The 13231-nt window shown below is 43.5% G+C and overlaps 1 protein-coding gene across 2 annotated transcripts in view; it reads right to left on the bottom strand.

Annotated features, from left to right (window-relative positions):
- RGS7BP (regulator of G protein signaling 7 binding protein) overlaps nucleotides 1-13231 on the bottom strand; it is a 213762-nt gene that overhangs the window by 35268 nt on the left and 165263 nt on the right. For both annotated transcript variants that reach the window (XM_069749344.1, XM_069749352.1), the window contains exon 3: nucleotides 8960-9090. In XM_069749344.1, coding sequence (XP_069605445.1) covers nucleotides 8960-9090 — 131 coding nt within the window. The remainder of the gene's footprint in view (nucleotides 1-8959; nucleotides 9091-13231) is intronic.

Here is a 13231-nt window from a genome sequence, read left to right as displayed (position 1 = left end):
CTAGAACTCTGATGGCACATCGATAATGCAGCAGCGGCTATTGAGTGAGATCAGCGCCTCTGCGCAGGGTCTGCCATCTAGACAGACGCAGCTGCTGAGCGCAATGATTGGCTACCACACAGTCAACATGATATCAGAGGGCTGCAGCCAATATCAGATACCAGGAGCAGCGAAAGAGACTCAGTGGTGGACCCAAGGAGGGTGAGTAAAGCGCAGATTGTTTTTGTTTGTTGAAAGGTGAAAACTCCTTTATATACAAACACTATAGTACATACACACGTGGTCAAAATTGTTGTTACCCCTCGTTTAATGACAGAAAAACCCACAATGGTCACAGAAACAACTTGAATCTGACAAAAGTAATAATAAATAAAAATTCTATGAAAATGAACAAATGAGAGTCAGACATTACTTTTCAACCATGCTGCCACAGAATAAAAAAAAATAATAAAACTCATGAAATAGGCCTGGACAGAAATGATGGTACCCCATAAAATAATGTGACAAAAGGGACATGTTAAATCAAGGTGTGTCCACTAACTAGCATCACAGGTGGACACAATCTCTTGAATCAGTGAGTGGGCCTGTATATAGGGCTACTGTAACGGAACGGCAACACAGAACTAGGACAGAAGGGGAAAAACTGACCCTGCACTGAGACTAGGCTGATACCCTACGATGGAGTGGGCGACCCATTCCTTGCGAATAGACCCACCGACGATCCTAGGTTAATCTCAAGCGAAGACCTATAGATAGGGGGAAGGAGGTCCCTAAAAGATCTAAGGACTGGGTACAAAAACAGGTCACCTCCTAATAGAAAACACAGAGAAGGCTGCAGAAACCAACAGAAAACAGAAACTAACGATAGCAGAAGCGGGGGTCCCAGAACTGCACAAAATCAAACACAGAAAGCAATCAAAGCACCTAGCCAGAACTCAAGTGGATTAACACTGTTGTCCAGCAATGACTGGGAGGCAGGTGTTGGGTAATAAAGGGTGATACAATCACCTGACCTAAGACAACCCAGCACCAGGGGAAAAAGACCAGCAGCCAGAAAACCACAAGATGGCGGATGGTCAAAAGCAAAACAGATTCTAACAGCTACAGAAACTCACTGTGCTGTTTGGTGACATGGTGTGTATCACACTCAACATGGACCAGAGGAAGCGAAGGAAAGAGTTGTCTCAGGAGATTAGAAAGAAAATCATAGACAAAAATAATAAAGGTAAAAGTTATAAGACCCTCTCCAAGCAGCTTGATGTTCCTGTGACTACAGTTGCACATATTATTCAGAAATTTAAGATCCATGGGAATGTAACCAACCTCCATGGACGTGGCTGCAGGAGGAAAATTGATGACAATCAATAATACGAATGGTAACAAAAGAGCCCGGAAAAACTTCTAAACAGATTATAGGTGAACTTCAAGCTCAACGAACATCAGTGTCACATCGCACCATCCGTCGTTGTATGAGCCAAAGTGGACTTCATGGGAGACGACCAAGGAGGACACCATTGTTGAAAAAAATCATAAAAAAGCCAGACTGGAATTTGCCAAACTACATGTTGACAAGCCACAAAGCTTCTGGCAGAATGTCCTATGGATAGATGAGACAAAAATGGATCTACTTGGCAAGGCACATCAGCTCTATGTTCACAGATGGAAAAATGAAGCATATCAAGAAAAGAACACTATCCCTACTGTGGAACATGGAGGAGGCTCTGTTATGTTCTGGGGCTGCTTTGCTGCATCTAGCACAGAGTGTCTAGAATCTGTGCAGGGTACAATGAAATCTCAAGACTATCAAGGGATTCTAGAGAGAAATGTGCTGCCCAGTGTCAGAAAGCTTGGTCTCAGTCGCAGGTCATGGGTCTTGCAACAGGATAATGACCCAAAACACACAGCTAAAAACACCCAAGAATGGCTAAGAGGAAAACATTGGACTATTCTGAAATGGCCTTCTATGAGCCTGGACCTAAATCCTATTGAGCATCTTTGGAAAGAGCTGAAACATGCAGTCTGGAAAGGCAACCTTCAAACACGAGACAACCGGAGCAGTTTGCTCTTGAGGAGTGGGCCACAATACCTGTCGAGAGGTTCAGAAGTCTCATTTGATTGCAGTGATTGCCTCAAAAGGTTGTGCAACAAAATATTAAGTTAAGGTACCATCATTTCTGTCCAGGCCTATTTCATGAGTTTTATTTATTTATTTATTTTTTATTTTAATTCTGTGGAAGCATGGTTGAAAAGCAATATCTGTTCATTTTCATGGATCTTTTATTTATTATTACTTTTGTCTGATTTTAGTTATTTCTGTGACCATTGTGGGTTTTTCTGTCATTAAACAGGGGGTACCATGTTGTGAATTCTGTGGCAGAGCTCCCTCCTGTGGTCACAAGTGGTACTTCGGCTGATTCTCTCTGTGAGCTTCTGTTGGTGGAGGGAAGTGGTACTGCGGCTTCTGAGTTTCCTCCCTCGGGTGATCTGGTGAGGTCGTTAGGTGCTTCTCTACTTAACTCAACCTAATGCTTTGATCCTGGCTTCCTGTCAATGTTCCAGTGTTGGACTTGCTTTTCCCTGGATCATTCCTGTGGCCTGCTGCTCTGCATAGCTAAGTTCTTCTTTGCTATTTGTTTGCTATTTTTTCTGTCCAGCTTGTCTAATTTGTTGCTGGAAGCTCTGGGACGCAAAGGGTGTACCTCCGTGCCGTTAGTTCGGTACGGAGGGTCTTTTTGCCCCCTTTGCGTGGTTTTCTTTAGGGTTTTGTGTAGACCGCAAAGTTACCTTTTCTATCCTCGATCTGTTAAGAAAGTCGGGCCTCACTTTGCTGAATCTATTTCATCTCTACGTTTGTCTTTTCATCTTAACTCACAGTCATTATATGTGGGGGGCTGCCTTTTCCTTTGGGGTATTTCTCTGAGGCAAGGTAGGCTTATTTTCTATCTTCAGGCTAGTTAGTTTCTCAGGCTGTGCCGAGTTGCATAGGCAGAGTTAGGCGCAATCCACGGCTGCCTCTAGTGTTGTTTGGAGAGGATTAGGGATTGCGGTCTGCAGAGTTCCCACGTCTCAGAGCTCGTTCTATGATTTTGGGTTATTGTCAGATCACTGTATGTGCTCTGACCGCTATGTCCATTGTAGTACTGAATCGCCTTTCATAACAGTACAGGAAGCCAAAAGTACTAATGATTCTCAATAGAGGGAAAAAAGAAGTTCTGAGACCATTTTTTTTCTTTGCACTGTGTTTTGCCTTTTTTTTCCCCTAGACATTTGGGTGGTTCAGTACACAGGTGTAGCGATGGACATTAGAAGTCTGTCTTCATTTGTGGATCAGCTCTCGGCAAGTGTACAAAAGATTCAAGACACTATTGATCAGAAAGCTATGTTGGAACTAAGAATTCCTATTCCTGATTTGTTTTTTGGAGATAGAACTAAGTTTCTGAGTTTCAAAAATAATTGTAAATTATTTCTGGCCTTGAAACCTCGCTCCTCTGGTGATCCAGTTCAACAGGTTTTGATTGTTATTTCTTTTTTGCGCGGCGACCCTCAGGACTGGGCATTTTCTCTTGCGCCAGGAGATCCTGCATTGAGTAATATCGATGCGTTTTTCCTGGCGCTCGGATTGCTGTACGATGAACCTAATTCAGTGGATCAGGCAGAGAAAAATTTGCTGGCTCTTTGTCAGGGTCAGGATGAGATAGAGGTATATTGTCAGAAATTTAGAAAGTGGTCCGTGCTCACTCAATGGAATGAATCTGCGCTGGCAGCTATGTTCAGAAAGGGTCTCTCTGAAGCCCTTAAGGATGTCATGGTGGGATTTCCTATGCCTGCTGGTTTGAATGAGTCTATGTCTTTGGCCATTCAGATCGGTCGACGCTTGCGTGAGCGTAAATCTGTGCACCATTTGGCGGTATTACCTGAGCTTAAACCTGAGCCTAAGCAGTGCGATAGGACTTTGACCAGAGTTAAACGGCAAGAACACAGACGTCTGAATGGGCTGTGTTTCTACTGTGGTGATTCCACTCATGCTATCTCTGATTGTCCTAAGCGCACTAAGCGGTTCGCTAGGTCTGCCACCATTGGTACGGTACAGTCGAAATTTCTTCTGTCCGTTACCTTGATCTGTTCTTTGTCATCGTATTCTGTCATGGCATTTGTGGATTCAGGCGCTGCCCTGAATTTGATGGACTTGGAGTATGCTAAGCGTTGTGGGTTTCTCTTAGAGCCCTTGCAGTGTCCTATTCCATTGAGAGGAATTGATGCCACGCCTTTGGCCAAGAATAAGCCTCAATACTGGACCCAGCTGACCATGTGCATGGCTCCTGCACATCAGGAGGTTATTCGCCTTCTGGTGTTGCATAATCTGCATGATGTGGTCGTGTTGGGGTTGCCATGGCTACAAGCCCATAATCCAGTATTAGATTGGAAATCCATGTCGGTGTCCAGCTGGGGTTGTCAGGGGGTACATGGTGATGTTCCATTTCTGTCAATTTCGTCTTCCACCCCTTCTGAGGTTCCAGAGTTCTTGTCTGGTTACCGGGATATATTTGATGAGCCCAAGTCCGATGCCCTACCTCCGCATAGGGATTGTGATTGTGCTATCAATTTGATTCCTGGTAGTAAATTCCCAAAAGGTCGACTGTTTAATTTATCCGTGACTGAGCACGCCGCTATGTGCAGTTATGTGAAGGAATCCCTGGAGAAGGGGCATATTCGCCCGTCGTCGTCGCCATTGGGAGCAGGGTTCTTTTTTGTAGCCAAGAAGGATGGTTCGCTGAGACCTTGTATAGATTACCGCCTTCTAAATAAGATCACGGTTAAATTTCAGTACCCCTTGCCATTGTTATCTGATTTGTTTGCTCGGATTAAGGGGGCTAGTTGGTTCACCAAGATAGATCTTCGTGGTGCGTATAATCTGGTGCGAATCAGGTGAGGAGATGAATGGAAAACTGCATTTAATACGCCCGAGGGTCATTTTGAGTATCTAGTGATGCCATTCGGACTTGCCAATGCTCCATCAGTGTTTCAGTCCTTTATGCATGACATCTTCCGAGAGTACCTGGATAAATTCCTGATTGTGTACTTGGATGACATTTTGATCTTCTCGGATGATTGGGAGTCTCATGTGAAGCAGGTCAGAACAGTTTTTCAGGTCCTGCGTGCTAATTCTTTGTTTGTGAAGGGATCAAAGTGTCTCTTTGGTGTGCAGAAGGTTTCATTTTTGGGGTTCATCTTTTCCCCTTCTACTATCGAGATGGATCCTGTTAAGGTCCAAGCCATCCATGATTGGACTCAGCCGACATCTCTGAAAAGTCTGCAAAAGTTCCTGGGCTTTGCTAATTTTTATCGTCGCTTCATCTGCAATTTTTCTAGTATTGCCAAACCATTGACCGATTTGACCAAGAAGGGTGCTGATTTGGTCAATTGGTCTTCTGCTGCTGTGGAAGCTTTTCAAGACTTGAAGCGTCATTTTTCTTCTGCCCCTGTGTTGTGTCAACCAGATGTTTCTCTTCCGTTCCAGGTCGAGGTTGATGCTTCTGAGATTGGAGCAGGGGCTGTTTTGTCGCAGAGAGGTTCTGATTGCTCAGTGATGAAACCATGCGCTTTTTTTTCCAGGAAGTTTTTGCCTGCTGAGCGAAATTATGATGTGGGCAACCGAGAGTTGCTGGCCATGAAGTGGGCATTCGAGGAGTGGCGTCATTGGCTTGAAGGAGCTAAGCATCGCGTGGTGGTATTGACTGATAAGAGGAACTTGACTTATCTTGAGTCTGCTAAGCGGTTGAATCCTAGACAGGCTCGTTGGTCGCTGTTTTTTGCCCGTTTTGACTTTGTGATTTCGTACCTTCCGGGCTCTAAAAATGTGAAGGCGGATGCTCTGTCTAGGAGTTTTGTGCCCGACTCTCCGGGTTTGTCTGAGCCGGCGGGTATCCTCAAGGAAGGAGTAATTGTGTCTGCCATCTCCCCTGATTTGCGGCGGGTGCTGCAAAAATTTCAGGCTAATAAACCTGATCGTTGTCCAGCGGAGAGACTGTTTGTCCCTGATAGGTGGACCAATAAAGTTATCTCTGAGGTTCATTGTTCGGTGTTGGCTGGTCATCCTGGAATCTTTGGTACCAGAGAGTTGGTGGCTAGATCCTTTTGGTGGCCGTCTCTGTCGCGGGATGTGCGTGTTTTTGTGCAGTCCTGTGGGATTTGTGCTCGGGCTAAGCCCTGCTGTTCTCGTGCCAGTGGGATGCTTTTGCCCTTGCCGGTCCCAAAGAGGCCTTGGACACATATCTCTATGGATTTTATTTCTGATCTTCCCATTTCTCAAAAGATGTCAGTCATTTGGGTGGTCTGTGATCGCTTTTCTAAGATGGTCCATCTGGTACCCTTGTCTAAATTGCCTTCCTCCTCTGATTTGGTGCCATTGTTCTTCCAGCATGTGGTTCGTTTACATGGCATTCCAGAGAATATCGTTTCTGACAGAGGTTCCCAGTTTGTTTCAAGGTTTTGGCGAGCCTTTTGTGGTAGGATGGGCATTGACTTGTCTTTTTCCTCGGTTTTCCATCCTCAGACTAATGGCCAGACCGAACGAACCAATCAGACCTTGGAAACATATCTGAGATGCTTTGTTTCTGCCGATCAGGATGACTGGGTGTCCTTTTTGCCTTTGGCTGAGTTCGCCCTTAATAATCGGGCCAGCTCGGCTCCCTTGGTTTCGCCATTTTTCTGCAATTCTGGGTTCCATCCTCGTTTCTCTTCAGGACAGGTTGAGTCTTCGGACTGTCCTGGTGTGGATACTGTGGTGGACAGGTTGCAGCAGATTTGGACTCATGTAGTGGACAATTTGACCTTGTCCCAGGAGAAGGCTCAACGTTTCGCTAATCGCAGACGCCGTGTGGGTCCCCGACTTCGTGTTGGGGATCTGGTTTGGTTATCTTCTCGTCATATTCCTATGAAGGTTTCCTCTCCTAAGTTTAAACCTCGTTTCATTGGTCCGTATAGGATTTCTGAGGTTCTTAATCCTGTGTCTTTTCGTCTGACCCTTCCAGATTCTTTTTCCATACATAACGTATTCCATAGGTCATTGTTGCGGAGATACGTGGCACCTATGGTTCCATCTGTTGATCCTCCTGCCCCGGTTTTGGTGGAGGGGGAATTGGAGTATATTGTGGAGAAGATTTTGGATTCTCGTGTTTCTAGACGGAAACTCCAGTATCTGGTTAAATGGAAGGGTTATGCTCAGGAAGATAATTCCTGGGTTTTTGCCTCTGATGTCCATGCTCCCGATCTTGTTCGTGCCTTTCATGTGGCTCATCCTGGTCAGCCTGGGGGCTCTGGTGAGGGTTCGGTGACCCCTCCTCAAGGGGGGGGGTACTGTTGTGAATTCTGTGGCAGAGCTCCCTCCTGTGGTCACAAGTGGTACTTCGGCTGATTCTCTCTGTGAGCTTCTGTTGGTGGAGGGAAGTGGTACTGCGGCTTCTGAGTTTCCTCCCTCAGGTGATCTGGTGAGGTCGTTAGGTGCTTCTCTACTTAACTCAACCTAATGCTTTGATCCTAGCTTCCTGTCAATGTTCCAGTGTTGGACTTGCTTTTCCCTGGATCATTCCTGTGGCCTGCTGCTCTGCATAGCTAAGTTCTTCTTTGCTATTTGTTTGCTATTTTTTCTGTCCAGCTTGTCTAATTTGTTGCTGGAAGCTCTGGGACGCAAAGGGTGTACCTCCGTGCCGTTAGTTCGGTACGGAGGGTCTTTTTGCCCACTTTGCGTGGTTTTCTTTAGGGTTTTGTGTAGACCGCAAAGTTACCTTTTCTATCCTCGATCTGTTAAGAAAGTCGGGCCTCACTTTGCTGAATCTATTTCATCTCTACGTTTGTCTTTTCATCTTAACTCACAGTCATTATATGTGGGGGGCTGCCTTTTCCTTTGGGGTATTTCTCTGAGGCAAGGTAGGCTTATTTTCTATCTTCAGGCTAGTTAGTTTCTCAGGCTGTGCCGAGTTGCATAGGCAGAGTTAGGCGCAATCCACGGCTGCCTCTAGTGTTGTTTGGAGAGGATTAGGGATTGCGGTCTGCAGAGTTCCCACGTCTCAGAGCTCGTTCTATGATTTTGGGTTATTGTCAGATCACTGTATGTGCTCTGACCGCCATGTCCATTGTAGTACTGAATCGCCTGTCATAACAGTACCAACAATTTTGACCAAATGTGTGTGTGTATATATATATATATATATATATATATATATATATATATATATATATATAGACATTTTGTTATTTTGTTACATGTTCTCATTTTCAGATGCGGTGCCACACATCTATCTTAAGTTTTGTGCCAATTTCTCTCTGCAATTGGCTCTTGTATATGGAAATGAAAAAAAGTAATATTTGAATATAATATATTCCATTGTATTATGGTAAAGGGATCTAGGTTGTTGTTTAGCTTTTTGAGGTAGCTTTAATATTTCTGTATGGGACACATTTTGGCTTTTAATAAATGTGTGAACTCATTTTCATTATGCCATTAGTAAGAACCAGAGTGTTTGGAACTCATTGGTGAAGAGGCTATACTCAGTCACGGTTTGTTTGCAGTGTGTTTTTTAAGGGAATTTGTTACCTGGTTTTTGCCACCTAGTCATAGAGCAGCATCATGAGACAAAAGACCCTGATTCCAGCGATGTGTCACTTACTGGGCTGCTCAGTATAGTTTTGATAAAATCACAGTTTTATCAGCAGGATTATCATCAAATATGTCCATGAGCTCTGTATAACTCTGCTCATTCCACTCATTGGCTGCTTTCTGCCTATACACAATGTACATAGAAAGCTGCCAATACGTGGTGTGTAGAAAGCTCAGCATTAAAAGAACTGGAATAAAAAGAGGCAATGTCCTGGGTGTGGAGTTCGATTCACAATGCTTGCTGGACGTGTTGTCCTTTATAACCCGCTTATACAGTATGAAAACAGAAAATCAACGAGTTACCTTTCCGCTGGTGCTGAAGGGAGCCTAAAAGACACATGGATTTCAGCATTTCAGTTGTATACATTTCTAGGCAGCACTGCAACTGAATATAAAGCCTGCAGATCTCAGGGTGGATCTCCCCATCTTCTGGCCTACAAAGGAAAAACATGGAAAGTACAGTCACCCGCAGAGTCATTCATACATCTGGGCTGGGAGTGCAGACACCGAAGCCGCGAGCATGCAGCCGGTCACCACCGGGGGCGGATGAGTCTCAGCTGTTCGGTTATGAATGGCGGGAAGGTTTCTACAGATAAGCTCAACGTTGTATGGTGTTCTCTCTTTTTTTTAAGTTCATTTTAAATGTGAGGCTTTTATGGCATTTTACAAGTCCTACAGAGAAAGGTAAGGGAACGCAGAGTTATACACAGTTGCTTAAAGGGATTTCCCACTAAAGTAAGTTGTAGGGGGTGGTTAGTGGCTTCCCCTTTCCGAAAATGGTGATCGAAGAAATAACTGCTCTGTGGCACAATAGTGGCACAGTACACCTGATGGTTAGGCTACGTTCACACGTTGCATTTTTTTGCTGCTTTTTTATGCAAATATTAAGCTGCGTTTTACAGTATCAGCAAAAGCTGTTAGAGTTAAGAAATCTCACGCACAGACATTGTTTTTTTTTCCTAACTGATTTGGAAAACTGCTGCGTTATTGCAAAACTGTAGTATGTCACTTCATGCAGCGTTTTTTTCACCCATAGAAAGCAATGAGTAAGTGCAAAATGCAGCAAAAAGCACAGTTATCAGGTTTACTTGCTGGTTGCAGTACACTTTTGGTGGCACAATACGCTTAGTAGATGCTACTACAACGCCTGGCAAATATTATGGAATCACCGGCCTTGGAGGATGTTCATTCAGTTGTTCAATTTTGTGGAAAAAAGCAGATCACAGACATGGCCACAAAACTAAAGTCATTTCAAATGGCAACGTTCTGGCTTTAAGAAACACTAAAAGAAATCAAGAACAAAAAATGTGGTAGTCAAGTAATGGTTACTTTTTTTAACCAAGCATAGGGGAAAAATTATAGAGTCACTCAATTCTGAAGAAAAATTATGGAATAATGAAAAACAAACAAACAAAAAACACTCTAAGGTTATGTGCACACGTTGCAGATTATTTGCGTTTTTTTTAGCGTTTTTGCGCTATAAAAACGCTATAAAACCGCAAATAATCTGCATACATTAAGCATCCTATCATTTTTAATGAAATCCGCAACTTCTGTGTACATGATGTGCGTTTTTCCGCATGAAAAACGCATTGCGGAAAAATAATGAACCTGCTCATTAATTTTGCGTTTTTTTCGCGGTTTTCCCACTGTCTAATGCATTGGGAAATGTCCGGAAAAAAACGCGTGAAAAACGCGCAAAACCCGCATCAAAACCGCGCAAAAAACGGCATGCGGATTTCATGCGGAAATCTGGCAGAAATGTCCGGATTTTCATAGGAATTTTCTGCATGAATTCCTGAACGTGTGCACATAGCCTTAAACATCTCTAGTATTTTGTAGCACCACCTCTGGCTTTTATAACAGCTTGCAGTCTCTGAGGCCTGGACTTAATGAGTGTCACACAGGACTCTCCGTCAATCTGGCTCCAACTTTCTCTGATTGCTGTTGCCAGATAAGTTTTGCAGGTTGGAGCCTTGTCATGGACCATTTTCTTCAACTTCCACCAAAGATTTTCAATTGGATTGAGATCCGGACTATTTGCAGGCCATGACATTGACCTTATGTGTCTTTTTTCAAGGAATGTTTTCACAATTTTTGCTCTATGGCAAGATGCATTATCATCTTGAAAAATGATTTCATCATCCCCAAACATCCTTTCAATTGATGGGATAAGAAAAGTGTCCAAAATATCAACATAAATTTGTGCATTTATTGAAGATGCAATGACAGCCATCTCCCCAGTGCCTTTACCTGATGTGCAGCCCCATATCATCAATGACTGTGGAAATTTGCATGTTCTCCTCAGGCAGTCAGCTTTATAAATCTCATTGGAACAGCACCAAACAAAAGTTCCAGCATCATCACTTTGCCCAATGCAGATTTACGATTCATCACTGAATATGATTTTCATCCAGTCATCCACAGTGCACGATTGCTTTTTCTTAGCCCATTGTAACCTTGCTTTCTTCTGTTTAGGTGTTAATGATGGTTTTCATTTAGCTTTTCTGGATGTAAATCCCATTTCCTTTAGGCGGTTCCTTACAGTTCGGTCACAGACGTTGACTCCAGGTCCACCCATTCGTTCCGCATTTGTTTTGTTGTGCATTTCCTGTTTTGGAGACATATTGCTTTAAGGTTCTGGTTTTGACACGTTGACACTTCCTTGGTCTACCAGTGTGTTTGCCTTTAACAACCTTCCCATGTTGTTCGTATTTGGTCTAGATTTTAGACACAGCTAACTGTGAACAACCAACATCTTTTGCAATATTGCGTGAAGATTTACCCTCTTAAGAGTTTGATAATCCTCTCCTTTGTTTCAATTGACATCTCTTATGTTGGAGCCATGATTCATGTCAGTCCACTTGGTGCTACAGCTCTCCAAGGTGTGATCACTCCTTTTTAGATACAGACTATCGAGCAGATCTAATTTGATGCAGGTGTTAGTTTTGGGTATGAAAATTTACAGGGAGATTCCATAATATTTTCCTCAGAATTGAGTGATTCCATAATTTTTTACCCTATGCTTGGTTAAAAAAAGTAACCATTACTGACTACCACATTTTTTGTTCTTGATTTCTTTTAGTGTTTCTTAAAGCCAGAAAGTTGCCATTTGAAATGACTTTAGTTTTGTGCCATGTCTGTGATCTGCTTTTTTTTCTACAAAATTAAACAACTGAATAAATATTCCTCAAGGACGGTGATTCCATAATTTTTGCCTGGGGTCGCAGTAGAAAACATATAAACCTTGAGGACACTTTTGAGTCATCTTTTACTGAGCGCAGGGACAATGCAATACTTCACTAATCTTGAAGGGTCAGTGATCAATACGAGGTTTACAGTTGGACCAATTACAGATTCCTTGCCTGGTCATCTCCATCTCTGACAACTGCACATGGCCTTAGTATAGTATTTTAGGCCATCAGGGCATCCAGTTCTCACCACACACTTTTACAGATGCCATTAGTAACAAAGCCCTTTGCTCCCACACACTACAACCATTTCTAGACACACGGCCTCTGGCTTCTTCCAGTGTTGTTTCCAATGATTTCTTTATTATTCTGCAACAACTTACTCTTGGCAGCTACTCTAAGCTTCACTACTCACAAGCTCTCCATTGCTCACAGGCACATCTCAGCTAAATGGTTTTGTCCCTCGGGGGCTGGACTGAGACCTTCATTTTGAACACTGTCAGAGGAGGTCTCTCTAGGGCATCATAGAATGCTAGAGTTGGAAATGACCTCCGGGGTCATCGTGTCCAACCCCCTGCTCCATGCAGGACTCACTAAACCATCTCAGACAGATGTCTGTCCAACCTCTGTTTGAAGACTTCCATTGAAGGAGAGCTCATCACCTCTCGTGGCAGCCTGTCGCACTCATTGATCACCCTCACTGTCAAAAAGTTTTTTCGAATATCTAATCTGTATCTCCTCCCTTTCAGTTTCATTCCTTTGTTTATTGTGTTTCCATGTACAAATGAGAATAATGATAATCCTTCTACAATGTGACAGCCCTTCAGATATTTGTAGACAGCTATTAAGTCTCCTCTTAGCCTTTTTTCTTGCAAGCTAAACATTCCCAGATCCTTTAACCGTTCCTTGTAGGAGATACTTTGCAGTCCGCTCACCATCCTGGTAGCTCCTCTCTGAACTTTCTCCAGTTTGTTGATGTCTTTTTTAAAGTGTTGTGTCCAAAACTGGCCACCTTATTCCAGATGAGGTCTGACCAAGGAGTAGAGGGCAATAATAACTTCACGTGATGCTGCATCACACTGTTGTATAATCTCACTCACATGGTGCCAAACATGGTTCTTTACCTGCACCAGTGACATTTTTATGCACTACAATGCTCACCATCACGTCAGTGTGGAGGCAAACTACAACATTTCTTGTTGCCTGACATTTCTTAGCATCCAGAAAACCTTATTCCTGGTGTTAGCTCATGTATGAGTCAGGTGGCACTGCCACACACACATACCCAGCCTATTTGAGGGAATTGACCCTGAGGAGCACGCAACAGCACAGCAACAATAATAAATATCACCTGCATGGGACTTTATGGTGTAAGTGTGGGTTA

This window comes from Ranitomeya imitator, chromosome 1 (assembly GCF_032444005.1).
Source record: "Ranitomeya imitator isolate aRanImi1 chromosome 1, aRanImi1.pri, whole genome shotgun sequence".
Lineage (NCBI taxonomy): Eukaryota > Metazoa > Chordata > Amphibia > Anura > Dendrobatidae > Ranitomeya > Ranitomeya imitator.
The sequence above is the reverse complement of the archived record's forward strand: the minus strand, read 5'-3'. Positions and strand labels throughout refer to the sequence as shown.